Below are 24082 nucleotides of genomic sequence, written 5' to 3'. Positions count from 1 at the left end.
AACTCTATCGATAGTGCAGCTATAAATATATCGACGTATCATCGATAAATTAAAGAAAACCCAGCTGTTGTCACTTTTGTTTTGGTTACGAGATTGTAGACATTTAAGTTGCTTGATATTTGGGAATCGCATTACTAAAATGGCTTTCATGTTGCGTCAGGTATCGAAACCTGTTCTGCTAAGGTAGGAATAGTGATCAGGAAACTATAAGACAATAATTAGTTGATGGATTTACTTCCAGAACTCTACTCAATGGGAGTCCAACTTCAATGCGCCTAGCCGCTAAAGATGTAACTGCAAGCGCTCCAGCAACAAATACAACTCCACAACAACAGTTGTTGGTGAGCGAAAATTGCTTGAAACGTTTGCGCGAGATCTGTACCGATGGCAGCTTTTTGCGCATCACAGTTGAGGGCGGAGGCTGCTCTGGATTTCAGTACAAATTTGATTTGGACAGCAAGCTAAACGAAGATGATTTACAGTTTGGCGAGGACAAAGCTAAAGTGGTAATTGACACAGTGTCCCTGGACTATTGTACAGGCGCTACCGTTGATTATCATAGCGAGCTAATTCGAGCTGGATTTAGGATGATTGCCAATCCGCTCGCAGAACAAGGCTGCTCATGTGGTTCATCCTTCTCGATTAAATTGTAGTTAATAGTTAAATAATGTACATTGATTGTTAAACTTTAGTGAAATATTTAAACACACAGATATAAATTTATTTAATCAGCTATATACACACTGCATCGATTGTAAATTTAAAAAAATATGGTATTGTTGCCGCAGAGCAGTTAGTTGGTTTTTGGGTATTTGGCTTACTTATTAGGTAAGTCGTCGACCTATCGAAATGAATTGCTTTTCAAAGGCTTTATCTTAATGTCAAGTTTATCAACTTATCAACTCCGTCTCTGTTAATTCCTGATTGTATGAAAGGTTCGTTTATGCAATAACCAATCAGCTTACAAACAGGGCAGAGCTTAGAACGCAGCCCGTGTATAGGCATTTGGACAGTGGCCGGGCCCTTTTCTATAATTTGTAATATAAAGCAAAGCGACAGGCCGAAATTCATTTGCACGCAGCCAACTGTTCGCTTAAGCTTATCACTTGCTCTGTCAGTACGCTGATCTGCTCCTCGTAGTTATATCGAGTCGTGGACTGTAAGAATAGAGTCAGTTATTAGAATTTCTTTATTACATGTAATTGTATTTGGATTACCAACTCCTCCTCGAGCATTTGCAGGGCACTTCCCACGCTGGACAGTTGATCGTCCTTGGCTTTCAGTTCTTGCGTGGCATTTTCTAGGCAGATCTGCAAATGCAATATTTCCTGCTCAAATGACCGTACACGCGACTCGGCCAGCGCTTTGAGACGTAGTAGTTCTTCATATTTTTTGCTAAATGCGCTATATATAAGCTGCTCTTTGGTGGGCGGCTCGTGCGGTTCCTGCAGCGAATCACGCGCGCGCTGGCCGCTCTTGTTCTCCAGGCAGCATGGCTTAACGGTGATGCCAGCTGCAGCCGTACTACAGCTGCAAATACTGCTGGCATCCATCAACGTTTTGCTGAGATCCACATTTGTGTTCGAGTTGGAGTTCGAGCTCGTGTTTAAGCTCTGGTTAAGTTTTGACACCTCGTACTGGGCTCGCCAATGGGCCGACTCCTTTTCGAGTAGCGCGATGCGTTCTTCGGCAGTTAGTGTTAAGGCTATATTGGTGTTAAGCTGGTGCTGCTGTTGATTGTGGAGCGGCGTGCTGTCGCTGCCAGTGGCGCTCAAAGCATCCTCACTGCCAAGCTGTAGGCATAAGTAGGAGGTTAATATTTCATTAGGAAGTTCTTTGTTAAGCACTTGCCATGCTCGCGGCATCGACCAGTTTTGTTTCGAGTTCACAGTTTCTCAGCTGCAGCGCTTCCATTTCTTTGCGCAACCGCTTTTCCAGTTCATTCTGGTCGCCAATTCGTTTTTCTAGCTTCTGTTCCAGCTCCGATATGCGTTCCGTGTGCAGCAACAAGTCGCGTTGCTTGTCATCTATCTACGGGTGAGAATTTGTTCTATCATGAGTATTCGTGTATGGTGTATGTATTGTATTTGGAATTATGCTGCTCCCATTTACCAATGACGTCAGCTGTGCGTTTTCCATTATTTTCTTTTGAAGCTCCTCGAAGATAAGAGCTTCCTGAGCTGCATTTATATTTGGCGCCTCACTGGGAGGCTCATGTTTACTGCCCCCTAAAAGCCCGCGTTTGTTTGTCTCCTTTTTCTTCCGAGCCTGCTCATGCACCGTTAGTTCCTGCTGTAGTTGGGAGACACGCGACTCTAACTGCTTGTTGCGAAACCCTAGTGAGTCGACTTCTTGCTCTGTCCGCCTCAGCGCTGTGGCGCTCTGTTGCAGTTGCTCACGAAGACTTGCCTCCTTTGCCTGCTCATCTAGCACCGCCTTCTTCAATACTTGCGCTTGTGCACGCAGCTTTGAGCATGGGCGGATGTGGATTAAATTAGATTAAAGCGCTTGCGAATGGGGCGTAAACTGTTGCTAGTTACCTTTGAGTATTCACTCGCCAGTTTTTGATACTTGGCCTCCGGCACTGTGGCATCCATGCTGGTCATTTTTTCTGCCATGTAGGCAGGTGAAACGCCAACTTGTGCACTCTGCACAAATAAAGATTTAATTGTTTAAACAAATAGAACTATTTTTGCGCTTAGAAAGTGCCAAAACTGCAATTTTAGTTATGGCAAAGCGACCTATTCATCGAATTGCAGTGATTTCCTAAATATATCGATTAAAAAGAGGCGCCAAGAAATTTTGTAACTTCGAATTTTTAAAGTGAGTCTATATCAAAAGTAGATCTGTAGGAGACTAAAATTGTTCAATTAATATTTTAAAATACCTGGATATTTTCCCTTTATTAATTTTAAAAACAAATATATATTTGTATTGTTTGTTATCGATAGCCCTTGGCATTCTTATAAGAAAAATCCTATCGAAGCTTACCGCCATTAATTCAAACAATATATTTCGAAATCAATAAACCGTTTTCTATAATTTATTAACTAATTCATAAAATACATAACTTATATACTTCAACATCGAACATTAGCATTAACTTAAAAATATATGATCGAATGGAACTTTTTCGAAAATTTTGTTTGACAGCTCTTTAAAAACCAGACCAAAACTTTTGGAGTAGCCAACCTTCAGTTCAGTAAATACCGTCTCCCAGTTCTCGTTTAGGAAACGATTCATGCCTTCAGACAGAGTTTTATCATTGAAAAGGTTCTCAAATTGCAAGTATACACGTTTGGGTTCCATGTTAACGCGGTACTCCTTAAGTCGCATATATTTCACACCATCCTTTTCGAAGGGTTCTCCAATCAGACGATGTTCAATCTTTGTATTCACAAGAGTTATGTTGGAGTTACCATGCCCTGTAATAGGCAGTAACAAAATGCGACCAGACATTTCGTAATCACCTATCATTTCAATGCGGTCTGTTTTGCTATCACAGATTATTAGATGCTTATCCAAATCGGTTCTGTTAAGACAGAAGAAGAAGAATATGATTTACAACATATTTCATAATTTGTTTGGAATTTTATCGCGATTCCGTTAATTACCTATATCGTTGAATCTTACTAGTCGAAATCATATCATGCACCTTCACATTTTTCAAGGTTTGACGAAGATTTATGGGTGCGTTACCGGCGTCTATAACAAGTTTCTTCACGGACAGCGGCTCTAGTGGCGGAATGCCGAATTCTTTGTTGCCTGTAGATAGTTTAATTAATTAAGTATCCAAGTAGCATAAAAATAGTTTCATTGTATTGTAATGTACTTTCTGTTTGGAGTTAATACTTACCACTTTTAAGCAATTGAATCGCATGATTCACAGCATCCACAAGACACTTGTCGAAGTTTGCATCGCGCTTACATTTCAGGAAGTTTTCGGCTACAATAAAAATATAAAATACATAAATACATATTAAAATTAATAGGTTTGATCATGACATTGAAAACAACTCGAGGAAGTCCCGCGTCAAAATGTGTAATTGTGCCAACATTAAATCGAAGATCAGTAAGTACTTCAGCTAGAGTTCGTTGGCCACAAAACGAGTTCCACACAAAGCCTTAAGCGAAGCAACAAAATAACAAATGAGACTTATATTCGTGGGTCTCAAGGTCAAGTCGCAGCGCAAGGCAATGTATTTATCTTCGAGATGTGGCTAAATAACAAAGCCACTCATGACCTACGGCAACATAGCCATAGCCACCACCACTGCTTGTGCATAATCATTTTGGAAAATATGTGTCATCGCAAGCGGAAGTGGTCCACTGACTGAGTGCAAACCCGTTTGCTGATATCGATATGCTAACCAGTTTCGATTACATAACATTTCCACTGGCGCTTATCGATGCAGTTGCAGTGCACTGTAAGTCGATGGCTCTCTGAGCTTGGAAGCTCAGCTTGTCCTCCCATAGTGAGCCATTAGAAAATATTACAGCGACCTTCGGGCCGTTAGCCAAAATGTTGCCACAAATAAACTTACCACCTATAAACAATATTGATCACGTTTTGGCCATAAACAGCGTTGGTGGCCCAGAGGCCACAGCCAAAAGCAACCGAAGCAAATGCTCAATATGTAAATAATAAAAATATAGCTAGCGAAATCACAAAGCTGCGAGCAATTTGCACTTGCTGCTGCTGTGAGAGCTGCAATAAAATTACTTACGCAAATCTTGCGCGACCGTTACACATTTAGCGGTCTCCTGCGCAACCAGAGCGATTAGCAGTAGCAATATAAGTGACGATTGCTTTGACATGATGACGCTCGAAATCGGATGCTATATGCGAAATCTATTGCCAATATGGACTGTGCCCAATTGCAGATTTTAATTCCAGCACGCACAGTCGCCGATACACAAACACGAACACACACGCACAAGCGCACGACAAATGTTTCGACTGCTGTTGCGTCTGCTGCGGGCTTTGTTTTGAGTGGTTCTGCTCTTCACGACGACTTATCACTACGCAATGGAGGCGGGATGCTTTAAGCGGCCGATTTATATACCGAGCTTCGGCAAAAGCTTCCTTCATACGAAATATATCAGAAAAAAAACATTCATGTCGAAGCCGAGCTTTAGCCCATAAACCTGCATATATGTTAATAAGTGTGTATGTATGTGCGTATGGGTGTATATTGTGTGTAACAACTTTAGCTTTCCGCCTGACCGCTTTGGAAAATGCAACCAATATCCATGTCCATTCGTGATCGTGAAGTTGCTGCAGAGCCGACTTCGCTCTCGTTGCAGTTAAATTCGGTGGAAACGAGTGTCGAACGTTGTCAGGCGATGCAGCAACCCTCAGATGCCCTTTCCAATGCCGTGGGGTGGTTCATTGAACTAGCCATGTACATACATATTCATGTATATATACGCAATGTGGTACGCACAGGTTGAGTTACGTCTTAATTGGGGTGTTATTACAGGGTAGCCGGTAGTAAGCAAATGTTAGTTATATGTTTGATTAAAGCCGCTTACGAGCATCGAAAGGCCATAGGGTTTTCATATATGAGCTCAAGGGGGAGTTTTCAAAGAACAAAGGTCTTTTGTATTGTATCATAGAAATCAAATATATAATATGCATATTTTACAAACACATTTTTGTACAATCATACAGAAGAGGACTTATTTTCATATTTAGTTTAAAATTCTGTAGTCGAATTGAAAGTACACTTAGTTCGTTAAACATTTTGGGTTTTTAATTTGGAAACCATTACGAATAATAAAATGAATAGAATAATATTAGCATAGCTATAAATTATTTTTAAAAATAATCCCCTCATTAACTTTATTTAATTAATAGTACTTTATTGCGCAGTTTGCATATTTCTCCTAGCTATGTAGAAACCAGTTAAAAATAATGTATGGATTTAGCTGCAATCCTACAGCATTAGATTCCCGTTTTATTTCGACACTTCAAATGCCAGTCAGTTCCCATGGCGATGGAGCTCAACCAATTAGTTCTAATCGCTGTCGCAAGAGACCACTAAAAAACCATAATTGAAGTTTGTTGCCTAAGTCATTTGTTTCAAGCCAAAAAAGAAAAATACAGCCTGAGGACCTCCGGCCTCCCGTTCGGCATGTGTCTATGGAAACTGGCGCAATTGTTGTTCAAACATAAACAAATGCTGCGAGCCGGCAGCTAAGCCAGCTAACGGGAATGCAGGTCGCTGCCGCCGCCGCTACAGCTAGTGTCTGGGCGTTAGTTGTGCGTGCAAACCGGTTGCCCCAAACGCTGAGCAGTCGTCGCTGAGCATTCTTTGAGTAGACAGACAATTTTTGGCCATCAAGGCATCATTACCGAATACGTGTTACAGCGCGGCATCGTCATGAAGAGATGCTATTGTGGCTACAGTGGTGGAAGCAGCATCTTAAAGCCGACAAGCCACGCCAACAAACTGCAGCAGCGCCAGCCACTGCGCAGCGATCTCTTATCGGTGACGTCATCGTCCAGGCAGAGCGCATATCCCACGCAGTTTGTAAAGCGACCCAGCCTGAAGAGAGGCGTGGTACCGCTGGGCTTGGGTCATTCCAAGAGCGAGCTCGCGCACAACTTCAGCAGACGCAATTCGGCAGCAACCACGTTGAGTCACTGCTCCAGCTGGTGCAGCAGTTGCGGCTGTGCTCCACAGCAAAAGCAGCGCGAGAATCGTGTCAAGGTACTGAGCTGGGACACCGGAGATCACCAAGGCAACAACAGCAGCGGTCACAACAACAACAGCAACAATACCCACTGCGAGTACACTTACAATCGACGTCTCTATGAGCAACGCGCCTGCGCCGTTAGCCGCTTGGCAACTGAAGGTCAGGGTCAGGTTCACAGTAGTATGTCTACGACTCCCTCGCCAACACCCAACAGCACATCGAGCGGCAATACTGAGCTGCAGCGCCTGCTACAGCTGCAGCAGTTCCGGCTGCTCAATGCCAGCGAGTGCTTCAGTGACCAGCGGCAGGATGAGTTGCGTCTGCAGCAGGCCTATGACAAGTTGGGCGTGGCCCACAATGCCAAGCGTGAGAAGAACAAAGCAAATGAGTGCAGGCAACAGAACATGATGGCAACAACAATAACAACTGCGACGGGTACCACGCCCTATGCGCTGCGTCAGAAGCTGCTGCAGCTGCGCCTACGCGAGGAGCAAGCCACTGGCCGAGGCTCGGGAGCAATGTGCGCGCCCTTGGAGAAAAGCTGTGCTCTCAAATATAATCGCGTAGATTAAATTAGTATTATATAGTCGGAAAATAGCAGTTGCCATAAGAAAGCCTTTTAAAGTATTCCAGAGAGCAGTTCTCAAATAATAATAAATATAAGCATTGACATTGTATAATCAAGAGTCTAATCAATTAATTAAATGCCATATTATTTAACTCACACCTAATTCGACTTTCAGTTAAAACTACGTGATGCCAATAATTTTTATTGCTATATGTATTTCATTTTTCATTTTAATAAAACAGTGCTATTTTGTTACAAGTGCTTCATGTTGATTTTATTTTTTTGTATCTTTTTTTTTTTTTTTTTGCTTTTGCCATTTTTTAGCTTTGAATGCGTTTGGTTTTTCTTAGTTGTCTTTTCAAATTTTCAAAAAATTACAAGTTTTTATTACGTTCATTCCGAGAGACTTTTATATATATATATATATATTTTTTTTGTTTGTTTTCTTTTTTGTTTTTAGCTGTTTGACGCAATTTTTGATATTACATTATAATTTCTTGTTTGTTTTTAAAACAGCCAATATCAACTATAATATTAAATAAGTTTTTTTTTGTTTGTTTTGTTTTGTTTACATATAATTATGCACGTAGAATTCAATACAACATTAAACAGAGTACTAGAGTGAATTCGGTAAGGGTTTAGGCTGCAGCTGGACATTCAAGTTGAAAACTCGGGTTGTATTTGTTATATTCATTATTTTTTAGTTTGTTTGTGGGGCGGGGGGATTATACGAACGAAACCTTTTTGGGGACTATTCACGTCGGGACGTACGTACATGCATAATAGGTATAATACTTGAATGTGGCGGCCTTTTGCACTAGAATGTACCGACTCTTGTGGCAAATACAAATAGAGCACACACACACACACACACACACACACGAATGTATCCACACAGTGCATGCATTTGTGTGCATGTATATATATAATATATATGTGTGTGTGTGTGTGAACGTCTCAGATGTTTTACAATTTGATGTTTCTTTATATATATATTTGTATACGTATATATTGTTTTTTATTTTTTATTTTGCTGTAATTTGTAGTTGTTGTTTGTAACCTTATCTACTGCGTCGATGACGTCAGCAGAGGGCACACAGTGCCACTCAAAAGTATGCTGCTTTTTTAAGCGCTGTTTAACCTTTTTTATTTAATTCTATGTGTTTTGTATGTGTTTCTTGCCTTATTAAGCATTTCATGGTTTATATGTATATTTTGTTAAACAAATATGTTTGTAATTGTTTTCATTATGGATTTAATTATATTTATTGTTTGTTTTACTTTGTTCTTTATTTTTTGTAGATTTCATATTTTGTTTTTTTTTTTTTCTTGTAATTTTCGATCATATGCTGCGTTTGTGTTACACAAACTCTATATTTAATCGTCAACGCATACAATTTAAAAATATACACAACTTTTTGTTTATTTCAATATTTTTGGTTTAAACAATTCAAACTTATGTACCTTCGAGCTAAATTTGCATTTGCTTTAAAACTAAGTAAACATGTAGTAGAGTTTTAATGATGAATAATAGTTAAAAAAATATATATATATAATCGCGCTAAGAATACGTACATACTTATACAGGGCATATGCATTCAACTCACACACATATCAAAAGCATTGATTAAAATTCACAAATAATTATAAAAATAACATTTTACCATTTGCTATATTAAAACACATTAATATATACTCAAAGGGGATAATCCCTTCCCTGGCTGTTGTGCTATGCAAAGAACCGAAAGAAAAAACAAATGCTGTGCAATATTTGAAAATGCAAAAAATACAATTGGAGTGTGCGTACACTTTTCGTACCTACTTTAGCTTTAGCTTTCTGCATGTATGTGTGTGTGCGTGTTTGTGTGTATGTCTGTATGTGTTTGTGTTTGTGTTTGCATTGCGCAAAGGAAAAACTATAACAAAATAAAATTAATACATTAAGAGATATTCTTGCTTATGCAGTGTTTAACACTGCAAGTAGTTTGAACTAAAGTGTCTCAATTTGTGTATGTGTATGTGTATGTAATTGCGTGTGTATGTATGAATTGGCTTTTTAGTATTTCGCTTTTGCGCTTTTCAAATGATAATAGGCTAAGTTTCATTACCTTAAAAACGTTGCTCACGATTCGATTACACATATTCGATTAAAAACAAACATTTCTGCGCATTGAATTGATTCTGTGTGTGCTTTGTTGTAAATTATTGTTGCTGTTTTTTGTTTGCCGCTTATTTTTTCTTATTCTTATTGTTTGCGCCGCGTGGCGGTGTTAACGGACGCCCTGAGCTGCCAAAGTTTGGATAAACAAATCGTCGCTTGTCGGCGGGTTTCAAAATCTGAAAGGAGCACATTAATGTGTCGTCCACGGACATCATGGCACCTTTGAAGTAAACAGAACAAAAATATATATAAGTACGTTATCATATTATTCTTAAATATACATACTGTAACTAGAGTCGCAGGCGTATAATCTGTTTTTCTGTTTGTATTGCCTGTGCCAATCACAATTTCTGTTTTTCGTTTGCATTAATTGTCTCAACAAACGTAAACCGCGACATCATAGTTTACTGATATCTGAGCCTGCGATTCTCACTAAAGACTTTGTTTATGTTCGATGACAGCGATCAAATGCTACAAGTCTGAGTCATATGTGGAAAATTTCTGCGAGCGCCCCCTTAATGTAATGAGATTACGTCAAATATATGATAATACCTCATCAACTTTGAATAACTATACTGCTGTTAGTGCCGTAAATGAAATTTTCAACGATACAAGAACGATTATGTAATTTCTTTTATGAAGCTTTCTAATATTGCATTATAAGACTAACATACGCCAACTTTAAGATTTGATATCATATGCAAACATATATAAAATATATATAGAGCATAGGATCATATACCTTAAGCCTTAAGAAAATATGATTCCTTATCAAAACATTAGACATCTGACGCATGCCAACATTTTTACACGTAAATTTCCATATTTGAGCGCGCGCTGTTTACATTTATTTTCTATTTTCTATAAAAGCGCTATACGCTGAGTTTTCCGCTAAACTGCCTCTATCATAACACTGAACTCTGAGCCTATTTATTTACTTGCAACTTCGTAATTGCTGTGCTTCGCCCGCAAGGTTATCTTCAAAATCTGTGCTAATCTAAAAATTATCTACACAAATTATACAGTATATGACAACAGTATTTGCTCGCATTAACAATTCTCTTTCAATGAGATAACACCCACGTCGTTTGTTGTTTAAAGTCCGGGATCGATGAGTATATACATGCACTATACATATACATATATGCATGAGTTGTATAAATATGTATATTTGTATATATATACATATTTCGTGATCACTCACCTGCATTGTCGAATTCACCGCAATAGTTGGGCGCCGAAAAGAGCGTAACCAGCTGGCGCTTGGCAAAGAACTCATAGCCATCCTCGACAACCTGATGTGCACGACATATAAGATCGAATTCGTGCTTCTGTAGAAATTTGCCGACAACCTTAGTAAATAGGAATAGAGCTTAGTATAATTTAATTAGGACACGTAGCTCTATACGTACCTCTGCTCCAAATGTGAAGCTTACGCCACGATCATTTTCGCCCCAACCCATGGTATCCTTGTCGGGATCAGACCACAAGAGATCGCATAACAGACCCTGATCGGGCACATCCGTGGGTCGCATAATGCGGCGTATTTGCTCCATTGAGGACAAATCGGGACTCAGGCCGCCGTGACAGCAAAAGATTTTCTCATCAACAATCGCAGCCACGGGCAGACAGTTGAAGCAATCTGTGAATGTTTTCCACAGCTTTATGGTATAACGTCGCTTGCATTCATCGTAGAACCTGTCAACGGGAGAGATGCATCAGTAAAAAGTCACATCAGGCACAGACATGAAATTTAAACAAATAATGCGTGATAAACGCTCGAGCGTTTCTCACGAAAGGCCATTTCCAATTAGATTATATCACAAAGTACGTATCTACATAAGAATAGCTGTCGCCTGTATGCAATTGGACAATTAAGTATCGAGAATAATGTGGTTAATGTAAGTATTCTAGATTTTCGATTTTCAATTAAAATTGATTTCAAGTTATGTGAAACTTAAGTGACAAACTTTATATGAGACACGTATTCTTTGTGTGCGCAATGTGTAATCCAATAAGAACGTATAGCAACAACGTTCTAACTTGGATTCCAATAACATTAATCGATAGCAGTTTTAGCTTCTTCATTCGAATAATAACATTCAATATGCAGTATTCACAAGAATTGCAATATTCAATATCACATATTAATGCAAATACTTGGCTGACTATACATTTTATAGATGATCTAGATATTAGCTTTTTTATATTTATTCATTTATCTTCACTTACCCGTAGATGCGATTGATGCTTGCGCATTCGTGGTTCCCGCGCAGCAAAAAGAAATTCTCTGAATATTTTATTTTGTATGCCAATAGAAGGCAAATCGTCTCTAGGGATTGCTTGCCACGGTCCACATAGTCGCCAAGGAATAGATAGTTCGATTCTGGCGGGAAACCGCCGTACTCGAACAGACGCAACAGATCGTAATATTGTCCGTGTATGTCACCGCATATCTTGAGCGGAGCCTCCAGTTCCAATAGTATCGGTTGCGATAGGAATATTTCACGCGACTTTAAGCATAAGTTCCGTATTTCACTCTCCGATAATTGCACATTTTTGCCTGGACGGGCACCACGTACTGGAGAAAAGAAAATTTGCATATAGCTGATCTGAGGTGCAAAGTGTATTAAGTTTATTTACCTTCCAACAGACGCGAGATAATGCTGTCAATGTTCATGATGATTTCGGACATGTTTTACACTGTAACTGCTCCTGATATTGTTGTAGTTGTTGATGATGTTGCTGCTGCTTCGCTAACACCTGCGCCTATTTCTCTGTCTCCGTCTGTTTTCTTATCTGTTTACCTGCGTCCGCTCTGATTGCTACTGCTGGCTCCGTTGTTTTAGCTTAAGCTTATGTATTTTCGGTATACGTTATGTATGTTATTTCATCGATGTGTGCGCGGACAACAGGGGGCGGAGGGCCACTTCTGTATATATGTGTATATGTGTGTGTGTATAATATATCTGTGTGTAGGAGTGTTTGTGTAGTTGTCGTCAGGTAATACACTTTAAACAGAGCTGCGTTGAGCTGCGGGTGCGGATTTTCAATGTTTTAGCTGTTACGCCATGTACGTTCAGCGTTTGTCACTGGTTTGCGTATTGTTCGACTGCGTTTTAGTGCATTTATTGCAAGCTATTGTAGATTTTTGCGACGTCAAGAAATTTTTTCGCGCAACCACACTTCGCCGCATCGCAATCTAAATTCGCCGTGAACGCGTATCGATGACATGGACAAATATCGATATATCGGGGGCTGATGGCCACCTGTATAGCGTTGCCACACCGCAAATTGCGGGTGGATGACAGCTGTATTTAAAAAAAATTTAATCTTATATTATTATTATTATTATTATTATTTTTTTTTTATTTAATTTATTCGACGTTATCTTCACTGCTCCTTCTGCTGCTCCCCGTATTAAACATAACACGCTTGCGCGGCAACGGCACAGGCTTTGCTTGTTGTAACTGCACCATATTGGGTTTGGAAACTACATGAGTCGCCGGTTTGGCCAGCAGTTGCTCCAATTGGGCTTTGAAATTTGGCTGTTGAGCCTTTGAACTTGTTGACGCATTATCAACCTTCTCATTGTCCATCTCCTGTGAAGCCGATGATACATCACTACCTTCATTAAGATCGTCATCGTCGTCCGTGGTTGTTAGCAAGGGATTTCTACGCTTCGGCACCTCCATTGGCTGCAAAGGTGTCTTATTTTTCAACAAAATCTGAGCACGTTCCGGCATCTTGACCGAGCAAAGATTCTCCACAAATTTACGTATGCGATTGCGTGTTGTATAGAAATTTGGATAGTCCTGTAAGAATACAAATTAAAATACATATAGAATTAGAAGTAGATATGTATATATGTACATATGTAAAATATATTTAATTCAATATTCCTTACCAATTTCAGTCTGGCTCTTTGCTGCGCCAGTTCAGCGCTCACACGTTTGGCGGATGTGTTGGAGATGGCCTTGGACTTCATATTGAAGCCATGCGGATTCAGTCTTTGGTTGATCAACTTGCGCGCATCTTTGCGTGTCATTGGCTTTGGTGGGAGTCTGAAAACATTCGAAGGTTCTTACATCACTTCCTGTTAAGTATATTTGCTACTTACCTATTCTTTAGGACGGATTTGATTTTTGGCGACATGAATACCTGTCGCTCCGGCTCAGAGGTCAAGACTTCACTGCCTTCATCGCTGATGCTCTCTTCACCGCTAAGGCTTTCGCTAATATCCGTGGCTTCCGGCTGCTCTGGCTGATTTATGGCGGCTTTCGGCTTTGGTTCATCCCTAGCGGGCGCCGACGCCGGCCCTGGCTTCGTATAAGTCGGATGACTGCTTGAGCTATTGCCACTTGCCTGCTCTTGCTTTTGTGCTTCTTGTTCCGGCTGCGGTGGCGGCTTTTCTATGGAATAGGTGTCATCATCACGTTTGGCTTTCAGGAACTCCGTCTCCACCAGACGCTTAATGCGCTCCATGCTTTCCTCCTTTTTGGGAAGAGGCTTGGGTATCTTAGATGCGGATGCTGCTTGTTGCACCTCAGCTACGGGTTGCTTACGCAGGCTGAGCCGCTTAAGATCCCGTTCCAGTGCTTCTAGTTTTTCCTTGTAGCCCGTTTCCAATTGGTGCACTACCTCCTCCAGCTTATTGGCGCTGACCTTTCCGATTTCGGCCACTTTTTCTGTGAGTATGCGCTCCAAGTCCTCAAGGCAAGGTGTGGCCACGCGCTCCTCGGGAGTTGCTGGTGCAGTAGCCTTCGTCTCCGCGTTCCGTTTGGTCTGCTCCAGAGCCAACGTTAGGTCTTCTAGTTTTTGGTTGATGCCCCGGATGAAATCTTCATTGCTCTGCTTGAGCTGTGCTTGCCAAGCTTCAAAGCTGCTCAGGCGTTCCGCCAGGCCGTGGAGCTGCTCCTTACGTTCGCTCGCCTCACTCTCGGCCGCCTCGATGCTAACCTCATCCTTTTCCTTGTATTCTCCCAAATTGCTTTGTATGCCCACATGACGCATGTTCATAGTTGATGTTGTCTGATCCTGAAGTTGCACCTGAAGTGGCTGCCCACTGCGCTCCTTTATGTTGCGCTCGGCGGCATTGAGACGCTCCTTCAACTGCTTGATTTCCAGCTCCATTTTGATGGTGTTGATGAGCTGCATATCGTTCTCCTTTTCTCGGACAGTCCCGCCAGCTGCCAAATTGGAGGAGGGCGTACCCACGCGATGCTTGCGCCCGATGTGCACGTTCAGCGCCTCGTTGCTGATGAAATTTTTGGTGCACATATGACAGGGAAAGACCACCTCGCGTATGGTCTCGATTTGCGTGATCTTCTTGTGAAGCTGCACCACCTCGTTGTTCGATTCGCTCAGAGATTTGCGCAGCTTCGCAATCTCCTGCTGCGATATTTCGTGCGCCTCGCGCAGCTCGTCGACGGTCTCGTCCAGGTATGTGCGGCAGCAGAGCAGGTACTGGATCGCATATTGCGACATGACAAAGTACTTGGCTATGCCGCCATCGAGTATGTGCGTCTCCAGCATGGTGCCCAGCGGCGCCTCCGATAAATGTTTCAGTGCATCGTCCACGACCTCCAAGTTTTGCTCACGCAGAATTCGTTCCGTCTCATAGGAACCTGGCGAGCATTAAAATTAACATTTTACACTCCTTAGGCACTACAACTAGCCATATTTACCCATCTGACGCCAGTCCAGTGGTCCATCTCGATACTGGCGCAGCTTGAAGCCCGCCTCTCGCATCACCTGTGGAAAATTGTTTTTGTGGCCCATTTCTGACTCATCGACAGCTGAAAATGAAAGTTCTTATATATTTTTCGACTTGATTCAATTGCTTGCTGCAATCGCTTTCGCTTTTCGTTATTTATTTGTTTTTGTCAGTGGTTGCTTGGTAACCGCTGACAGTTTGCTCCACTATTGTTGTTGACGCTGTCAGCTGGCTAGGAACTTGGCTTGAATATTGAGGGTTGGATTACCCAATAGCCCAGCCCTATTAATTAACTATGATCGTAGCTCAATTTGAGAGAACTTGACTACCCTTGGCTGACTAATATATTGTAAAAGTAAAAGTTAAGTAAGTAAAAGTATTCTAAAATTGTTTTCCCTTTAACAATTAATATTTACTATTTGTTGTATTTATTTGTGAAATAAATACCTGTGATAAAGTACCTTTCAAGTAAATTAGTATTCTTTAGAAATTTAGAAAGAAAATATTTGTTATTTTATTTATAAAATAATAGATATCAGTTATATCATTTATGTTTTTCTAGAATAGGTTTTGTTTTTTGTTTGTTTTTTTAATAGGGTCAGGAATCATTCAATTTAGGATATAATCAATGATAATTTTTAAAATATTGTAGATAATGGATAATTATAATTTGGGGTTGTTATTCACTGTATGCAAAAATATGATTAGCTTTCCCATGAAGGGTTTAGCTCTGCAACACTATTTTTTTTTATTCATAGCTAATTCATACTCTATTAATAGCACTTGTTTCTATTCGAACTCACCGACACGTGATTACTTCACGCACGTGTTAAACGTTTTACAGAATGCAATACTAACCGAAATAAAATTTATCATATATGTATATTTAAAACAATGAATTTATAATCTACAACGCCTACTGCCGGATGTATTCGCAGTTAAAGAGGGATATATGAAAAATAATATATAAATACCATTCACTAATAAAATAATAACAGCAAATACTTAGCGTAATGTCTAAATAACTTGAATACAATATTCTTAAATATATAAAAAATCCGAAAAATTTAAAGCAAATTAAATTTGGCGCCCTTTGGCCGCGCACAACTTGGTTGACAGGAGCTGCGTCTGGGCAGCAGCATTCGGATAGATCTGCTCAGTTACGATTGGACCCTGGCCGAGTGAGGTTTACATCAAATAAAGCACGCATAGCAAAATGCAAGTGTTTTAATTAACCACTACAAGAAAAGTATATATAAAGTGCAATACTCTCCGAATTGCTCTGCAATTAAGGGAGAGTTAAAATGAGTCGTTGGCTTTGGTTGGCCCTTTTCCTGCTGCTGCCATTGGCAAATACAACACGTAAGTTGCTCCAAATTCGGTTTGGAAAAATCCATGGAAATTCCGATACTATGTGTGAATCGGATGCTGTATCTCCGAGCTGGCCAGCTGTCAAAGAGGCTGCGCCCAGCGAAAGAGCGAGAGAGCATGCGAGAGCGAAAGCTCGGCGTCTGCGCATTCCCTTGTTTTGGGAAATTTCTAACTATGTTTGGGATATTTTCTTTTGTTTGGGCATTTTCTATTGAGCAGCACCTGTTAGCTTCGAGGCGAACCCGGACACGAAACGTCTCTATGATGATTTATTGAGCAATTACAATCGCCTGATTCGGCCTGTGGTAAATAATACGGAGACACTTACCGTCTGGCTGGGTCTCAAGCTGTCGCAGCTAATCGAGGTCAATCTGAAGAATCAGGTGATGACCACCAATTTGTGGGTCAAGCAGGTGGGTGAACACTTAACCTAAACTAAATTTCAAGAGATTCATTATTATGATTGGCTCTCAGCGCTGGTTCGATTACAAGCTGCGTTGGGATCCGGAGGAATACGGCGGCGTAGAGCAATTGTATGTGCCCTCCGAGCACATATGGGTGCCTGACATTGTGCTCTACAATAACTGGGATGGCAACTACGAAGTATTACAACATTGAAGCAGCTCGTAATCCAGTCCTAACTCAATCCGACTTCCTCGTTAGGTCACCCTCATGACGAAGGCCACGCTGAAATACACAGGGGAGGTGTTTTGGGAGCCGCCAGCTATTTACAAATCATCCTGTGAAATGAACGTTGAGTATTTTCCTTACGATGAGCAAATTTGCTTCATGAAATTCGGCTCATGGACCTACAACGGCGCCCAAGTGGATCTAAAACATTTGGATCAGGTAAGCCAAACCGCATTTCGATTAGGCCACAACCGAAGGATGCAAATTTGCTTTGCGCTCCAATGCACAAAATGCAATTTATGCGGACATAAGCGGAGGGGGCTGTGTCGGAGGGGGGCTGGGGTAGCGAAAATACATGCTACGTAACAAATTGCCGAGTCTGGCTTGGGCACCTGGCTGGCTAAGAGTCATATGTATGTGTGTGTGTCTGTGTGTGCTTTTCATGTACAGGTGCCAGGCAGCAATCTCGTGCAGGTTGGCATCGATTTAAGTGAATTCTACTTGTCTGTGGAGTGGGACATACTCGAGGTGCCGGCCACCAAAAACGAGGAATACTATCCGGACACATTGGAGCCATTTTCAGGTGAGCTGCACAAAAGTTTGTTGCATTTCTTTTTCTCTCTCTTTCTTTTTACTGGTGAGCCATTGTAATATGTAAATTTGACGTCTTCTGCAGATATTACGTTCAAGTTGACCATGCGGCGCAAAACGTTGTTTTATACGGTGAATTTGATTGTGCCCTGCGTGGCATTAACTTTTCTTACCGTTTTGGTCTTTTACCTACCAAGCGATTCGGGCGAAAAGGTAAGAGCACAGCTATTAAGTATGCAAATAGGCCACTGCAAGAGATATACCTTGACCTTTGACGTTGATTGAGATCCCAGCATGTGGCATGTTGTTATTTTTCAGTAAATTTATAGTAGCTATAAATTATGGTAAATTATGGTAGTTTATTGTCTGTTTTATTTAGTTAACATATACATATTTGATTTCACCTACAACTATCTACAAACAATCTACTAAGAACACTTAAACATCTCTCAATATATATATCCTTAAGTTTCTCTATGCACTTTCAAGAATCTATCATTTACTCAACTTCCACTTCGGCTACATTTAACTGTTGAAAGCTGAGCTCTTTAGTTATTTCGCTAATACCAATTGGCTCTAAGAGAAAAACATTCTTAAACGAAAAGTTTGAAAATACACCATAAGAGCTCAACTTACATAATTTCCCCAAGAACTATCTACTTCTTTGCTATCGCTCTACATTTCAATCTAATTTACTATAGAATAAACTAACTAATGGCAATTGCAATATATACTTACATTTACTAAGTACTGTATCCATATTCAAGTCACAGAGTTTCAGGCACTCCAAGCTGACCTATCCAGCCTTCAGTCATGCAGCACACATATATTCACGCGCTATAAACTCACATTCATTTCGCGCTGAATATCATTTGTGCTGTTCCAGAGTAGTGAAATCTCATAACGTAAATTTCATCGAATGCATACATAAGATGATTAAATTGAATCAATATACTTTAAATTGATTTCAATTTAAAAGCGAAAGTTTCCACCACTCCAAAGTTTTCTTTCCTGCATTCGGGTGGCCTGCAATTAAGCGCAGCATTAAATATCTCACACCTCACTCACCTGACACGTAAAACATCGAACACCTACATGCATACATACATGTAAAACGCACCCAATAACACGCACACGCACCGACGTAAACACAGATACACATACACATACACGCACACACATACACACAGAGTAAAGAGTGATGTTTTTTGGTTGTTGTTATATTTGTTACTTGCCTCGTTTGAATCAATCATTTGCTTGGAGTAATAAAGTAGCAATAGTATTTTCTAAATTTAAGCAAAGTCCGAGAATAAATTTATGAAGCTTTGCGGAAGATTAAATGAACAGATTAACGACGTCTTGGGTAGTAATCGAACTCTAAATTATGATCTAAAATGATCTAGACAGAAAATAATAAGAATTATCTAATTTTATCTTTTGTCGAGTTGTTAAAATTATGGATTAGGTAATTATTAATATAAGCCAGCAGGTAATCCATGTTGCTCAGCATTTTGATATTGTTTATATTACATAATTTAAAGAACAGGATATACGTATAGGCTGCCAATCTATTATTTTAAAGCAGTTCTGCTTATTGCTTCAGTTGAAAATATTAAAAATTTGGAAAAATAAAAACAAATATAATTGGTCTGCAGCTAAATTAATTACAATAAGTTTTACCACTTATAAATTTATTTTTATAAACCAAACAAAACGTTGGACAAAATAGCTTGATGAGTATTTTCATTTCATTATTATGGAAACATAATATAATATTTGTGAGGAGCTCCCAGGCATACACATAAGTAGAACGCTTTGCTGTTTGTTGTGTTGATTGTTATTGTTTACAGTATGATTCATTTGTTGGGAAGTGAAGCCATTGAGTGCGTGAGTAAAAAGAGATTGGCTGAGTGCTTTGCCTGATTTCACGTTTGTCATTGAAGAAAAACTGTTGTAATTAATTTACACTTGATGATTTTAATTTAAAATGAAGAACATATGAAAATAATATATATGTTGAAATTCTTTTATTGTTTCACATGGCGTATACGTAATTGATATGTAATTGGCTATAATTGATAATGATTGGTAAAGCGTTTGTCCATGTGTTCGTTTGCGTCTGAGTTTGGTTTTTTATTATTTTTTATTGTCATTGTTGTGGTCGTTATTGTTATAAAAGCAGAAGGCTTTCCAAAGGCATTCTGAGTCAGAAAGAGCCAGATAGTGGGAGAGCGAGAGAGAGAGAAACTGTGTAAACATTTCGTTGACAGGTTACGTTATGCATTTCAATACTCGTGTCGTTGACCGTGTTCTTCTTGCTGTTGGCCGAAATCATTCCGCCCACATCGTTGGCGGTGCCCCTGCTGGGCAAGTATCTGCTCTTTACCATGATACTCGTCTCGCTGTCCGTTTGGACAACGGTCTGTGTGCTCAACATACACTTCAGGTGAGTGCAGCGATTCAGAGATCTGCAGCTAAATTGCACACTCCACTAATGTCTATGCCTCCTGCTGCATTCACAAATTAATGCATTAATCTAAATCAACTAAATTAACTGACAACAGATCCCCTTCGACGCACAACATGTCGCCGCTGTGTCGCAAATTGTTCCTGCACCTCATGCCTAAGCTGATGATGATGCGACGCACTCAGTACACTCTGCCCGACTACGACGACTCCACGCCCAGCAATGGCTACACCAACGAGATCGATGTGCGGTAGGTGAACGCCAGTCCTGTATGCACAGTTCGGCTTTTATTAACCTTTGTTTCGCATTGACTGTGTCTGCGTGTCTATGTTTCTCTTTGTGCTTCTTTGTGTGTGTGTGTGTGTTCTTTTCAGCGACAGCATCAGCGATTTTCCCAGCGAGTTTAAAGACAGCCAGGATGGCGCTTACGATAATGGCATGCAGCACTCAGTGGGTGAGTTTGAATTTGAGTAGAAGTGCCGGAGATAGGGGTTAGCTGGGGGCCGGGGCATGATTGCTAGCAGAGAACATAGCCGGCCGACTGTGTGGAGGGAAATTGTCTGGCCATAAAAAACACAAATATTTTTGCAACACTCGCGGCTAACCGCGACCCAAAAGTCGAAATTGAAATCAAATAAAAATAAGCAAATAATGCAATAAAATGGAAGCGAATATGCTGCCGGGCATTCTCAAGGCTGATAGCGTCGCTTTGCCGTCGCCGGACACTCCTGATGGCTGCGACGATGACGATGATGATGTGATGTTTTGATGGCAAAAAACAAAATAAGTATATGTATATAAAACGCCTATGTGGTTCCACAGAGAAAACGAATGTGGATGGAATGAGTGAGTGTATGTGTGGGGGATAATAAAACAAACCATGTGTGAAAACGGCTTAAGTGAAAAGAACGAATTTCTTATGACCTAAGCGCACAGTAAAAACTAATCGAGGCCCAGGCACGTTATCTTTAAAAATAAACTCTTAGCAAACGCAGCAAACGATTTTCAAGTTGAAATATCTTTAAAAAAATCAGTTAGTATTTCATACTTATATATTACAGTCACAAAAGGAGTACATTTTTTAATTAATTCTAATTATAAATTTACTAAAAAAATATTTTTGTTAATTATTTAAAATATTTCGTGGCAATATTTGTTGGGAAAACTATTATTTTAGAAATTAAAATATATGAGAAATATATTTGAAGAAGCTTAATTTGGACTAAACTGATTGTATTTATAGTATAATATAAAATTAATAATAACCATAAATAAAATATATCATTTATTTATTTAAGTAATCAAATTAAAATATTTCCATTTTCTAGAATTTTTAAACCGTTCAAAATTTGATAAATGTCTTTGAAAAATTAAAAATTTGTATTTACATTAATACTATACAAATTTCAATAAATACATTTATATTCTTTTATTATTTTATCTTATTATTATTTTGTTTTTGTTTAAAAAATGTTTAATATTAGTAAAGTTTTATTTGGACTTTAGCTGTTTAACTATTATCAACGAAAATCTGTTTAAATTTAATTTATTATTTATATTTATTTATTTTTTATTAAAAAAAGTCGTTTTCCATTCCTTTTCGCTATGGACTCAGATGAAGCTTTTCAACAGCTTATGTCAACGCAGAAAAGAATATTCGATTGCAAATTAGACATTCAATTGATTGCTGTGGCCAGTGAATGTTGCAAAATTCACTTAGGTGCTGGAATGCTCGACCAGAAGGAAGCTGAGAATGAAAATAAACTGGCAGCCATAATTCAGTTCGACTGTTGTTGATTGTTGTTGTTGTTGATGTTGGTCTTAAAGTTGAGCGTGCTACAGTTGCCTGCGGGGTTTGCTTTTCGCTTAGGCCATAATATTGTATTTTTCTATGCATGTACATATGACACACGGGCGCACTTATACACACACGCGCGTGCACATATTCAATTGCAGATTTGGAGTTGCCATCCGCCTGGGGGCCATGCAGGAGGCATCTCCATTTATTTATTATTCCAATATTTTATTTCAATTTTTTGCAATTCCATGCGCTCGCCACGGGTCTTGACAGATTCCGACAATGTGATACCACGCAACTTAACACCCGAAGTGCTGCAGGCATTTCGTGCGGTCAGATTTATTGCGCAGCATATCAAGGACGCCGACAAGGATAACGAGGTGGGTAGACGGGTGCACAGAGCACTTACTTACTCCAGCCCAACTTTGCCTTGCCCACTTTTATTGGGCAACACCAAGGACCATCGCAGATTGAAGCCGAGTGTTGAATTCGTTTACGTATTTGGATTCCTATTCGTATTGCTATTCGAATTCGAATTATTATGGCTGTTATTGTTGTTATTGTTTAGGCTGGGCTGTCATTTTTTTGGCGTCTGGCAGAACTTTGCTTTCCTCCGTGCACATTATCCGCCTGCGATTCTCCCTCGTTCCCATTATGGTTTATTGCCAAAAAACTTTGCTTTGAGCACCGCACAGACCCATACCGAGTGCGGAGTGTGGAGCGGCAAGGCTGTGAAATGTGCAACATGGAATTGTAAAATATTAAATCATAACTTTAGATTTTTATTACACTTGAAGTTTATTGAAAGACAGACGCAAACGAGATTTTATGGCTTCAATTGAAACCAATTTATTTATCAGCGCAATACGAGCATTTCTCGCTCTCGTCTATGCTTTACGAGCACTGAAGTAATCCCAAAATTATTAAAAAAGGAATTTCTTCTGGTTGATCGAATAACAGTTCAGTTTTACTTCTGACCTAGTTTTGAGTGCTTGCCATTGCGTAAATGATTGATTTATTTCATTTCACAGATTGTCGAGGACTGGAAATTCTTTTCCATGGTATTGGATCGCTTCTTTCTCTGGCTGTTTACGTGCTCCTGTGTGTTCGGCACTTTCGCCATCATCTGCCAGTCGCCCTCACTCTACGACACACGCGCACCCGTGGACCGTCTCTACAGCGAGATACCACTGCGTAAAAGCAATTTCATGCTGCCGCCGGACATTGTCAGGCAGGTGGTTAATTAGGTGGGGAAAGGTCTTCAAAAGGAGCATAACTCGTGTCATGGGTCCTATTCGAAAAAAAAATTAAGTAATCTGATAAAGTCAACAATAAAGAAAAGAACTTACAGCCAATTGAATTGAAAATTGAAAAAAATTAGCACAGAACCCTTGAAATCTAACGAACAATTATGTCGGCTTTCAAGTATTGCAGCAATATTATAAATCTAAAATAATTACAATAAATTATTAATAATAAATTAATCAATTCATGAATTATCTGTCAAGTGGAAAGCATAGCACAAGTATTCATATTAATAAACGAATCAATTTTTAAATAAACAAAACAATTTGTTATTAAAAATTAAACACTTAAAGGTCTTTTTATTGTTGTTCGTGTGTTTAAATATTTTGTTAATAGGAAATTATTACTTTTTGGAAATACTTGAATTATTATATTTTGGCTATTCTAATTGAATTTGCCTTTGATGTTCGTTTGAATGCCTTTACATGGAAATCGTAGAGCTTGCCATTTATTTCAGACTCTACAATATATGTATGTGCTACCACATTCACTTTAGTTTTATTCAGCTTATCAATAATTATCACGCATACGCCCCATCTCACAAGCATTCATATATCTACAGTCTGCAATGTTTTCCTACGCGTTTCTCTCTGTTTATTTTCAATTAAAAACTCAGTATGCATATAAAGCGTTCGGGCACAATACAGTACAAATTGTGCGAGTTTGATGCCAGGCAGTTATTACGCATACGCCACATTGCCTTTCTCAGTAATTTGCAATATAATTTATTTTGGTTGGGAGCTCCTTGGCTGAACTCTCGCTTCGTTTACCAT

The 24082-nt window shown here is 39.6% G+C and overlaps 7 protein-coding genes across 11 annotated transcripts; 3 read left to right on the top strand and 4 right to left on the bottom strand.

Annotated features, from left to right (window-relative positions):
- Position 1: 1 nt before the first annotated feature.
- Positions 2–735, top strand: LOC108621800 (iron-sulfur cluster assembly 2 homolog, mitochondrial). Its single transcript, XM_018019325.2, has 2 exons — positions 2–183; positions 242–735. The coding sequence occupies exons 1-2, from the start codon at positions 140–142 to the stop codon at positions 651–653; spliced, it is 456 nt and encodes a 151-aa protein (XP_017874814.1). The 5' UTR covers positions 2–139; the 3' UTR covers positions 654–735.
- Positions 700–2825, bottom strand: LOC108621797 (uncharacterized). The gene is made up of 5 exons (XM_018019321.2): positions 2541–2825; positions 2113–2466; positions 1852–2031; positions 1218–1793; positions 700–1157 (listed from the first exon to the last, which is right to left on the bottom strand). Exons 1-5 carry the CDS (start codon positions 2616–2618, stop codon positions 1068–1070), a joined length of 1278 nt encoding a protein of 425 aa, XP_017874810.1. The 5' UTR covers positions 2619–2825; the 3' UTR covers positions 700–1067.
- A 188-nt stretch (positions 2826–3013) lies between these two features.
- On the bottom strand, positions 3014–5827 carry Jhbp12 (Juvenile hormone binding protein 12). 2 transcript variants are annotated; one of them, XM_018019323.2, is made up of 4 exons: positions 4728–5827; positions 3857–3946; positions 3615–3765; positions 3014–3532 (listed from the first exon to the last, which is right to left on the bottom strand). In XM_018019323.2, exons 1-4 carry the CDS (start codon positions 4816–4818, stop codon positions 3100–3102), a joined length of 765 nt encoding a protein of 254 aa, XP_017874812.1. In that variant the 5' UTR covers positions 4819–5827; the 3' UTR covers positions 3014–3099. The 2 variants fall into 2 exon arrangements, with proteins under 2 accessions (XP_017874812.1, XP_017874813.1); XM_018019324.2 differs by lacking the exon at positions 4728–5827 and adding an exon at positions 4249–4679.
- Positions 5828–6252: 425 nt separating this feature from the next.
- On the top strand, positions 6253–9171 carry LOC149270343 (uncharacterized). Its single transcript, XM_089476020.1, has one exon. It carries the CDS (start codon positions 6387–6389, stop codon positions 7272–7274), a length of 888 nt encoding a protein of 295 aa, XP_089332146.1. The 5' UTR covers positions 6253–6386; the 3' UTR covers positions 7275–9171.
- Positions 7466–12637, bottom strand: Pp1alpha-96A (Protein phosphatase 1alpha at 96A). The gene is made up of 5 exons (XM_018019322.2): positions 12075–12637; positions 11664–12012; positions 10844–11129; positions 10636–10783; positions 7466–9651 (listed from the first exon to the last, which is right to left on the bottom strand). Exons 1-5 carry the CDS (start codon positions 12124–12126, stop codon positions 9500–9502), a joined length of 987 nt encoding a protein of 328 aa, XP_017874811.1. The 5' UTR covers positions 12127–12637; the 3' UTR covers positions 7466–9499.
- DZIP1 (DAZ interacting zinc finger protein 1) lies at positions 12128–16108 on the bottom strand. 3 transcript variants are annotated; one of them, XM_089475959.1, is made up of 5 exons: positions 15951–16108; positions 15119–15229; positions 13552–15058; positions 13339–13495; positions 12128–13246 (listed from the first exon to the last, which is right to left on the bottom strand). In XM_089475959.1, the coding sequence occupies exons 2-5, from the start codon at positions 15210–15212 to the stop codon at positions 12809–12811; spliced, it is 2196 nt and encodes a 731-aa protein (XP_089332085.1). In that variant the 5' UTR covers positions 15213–15229; positions 15951–16108; the 3' UTR covers positions 12128–12808. The 3 variants fall into 3 exon arrangements, with proteins under 3 accessions (XP_089332085.1, XP_089332089.1, XP_089332100.1); XM_089475963.1 differs by having other exon boundaries at positions 15119–15486; positions 15951–16091; XM_089475974.1 differs by having other exon boundaries at positions 16006–16034.
- A 182-nt stretch (positions 16109–16290) lies between these two features.
- nAChRbeta2 (nicotinic acetylcholine receptor beta2) lies at positions 16291–23593 on the top strand. Of its 2 annotated transcripts, none has more exons than XM_089475983.1 (11): positions 16291–16509; positions 16738–16931; positions 16993–17121; positions 17182–17367; positions 17599–17731; positions 17825–17952; positions 20010–20185; positions 20304–20456; positions 20587–20660; positions 22278–22384; positions 23036–23593. In XM_089475983.1, the coding sequence occupies exons 1-11, from the start codon at positions 16452–16454 to the stop codon at positions 23249–23251; spliced, it is 1554 nt and encodes a 517-aa protein (XP_089332109.1). In that variant the 5' UTR covers positions 16291–16451; the 3' UTR covers positions 23252–23593. The 2 variants fall into 2 exon arrangements, with proteins under 2 accessions (XP_089332109.1, XP_089332108.1); XM_089475982.1 differs by having other exon boundaries at positions 16292–16509; positions 20581–20660.
- The last annotated feature ends 489 nt before the right edge of the window (positions 23594–24082 follow it).

This window comes from Drosophila arizonae, chromosome 2, assembly GCF_054131065.1.
Source record: "Drosophila arizonae isolate 15081-1271.41 chromosome 2, UAZ_ARI_1.0, whole genome shotgun sequence".
Lineage (NCBI taxonomy): Eukaryota > Metazoa > Arthropoda > Insecta > Diptera > Drosophilidae > Drosophila > Drosophila arizonae.
This window is presented reverse-complemented; position numbering and strand designations above follow the sequence as displayed.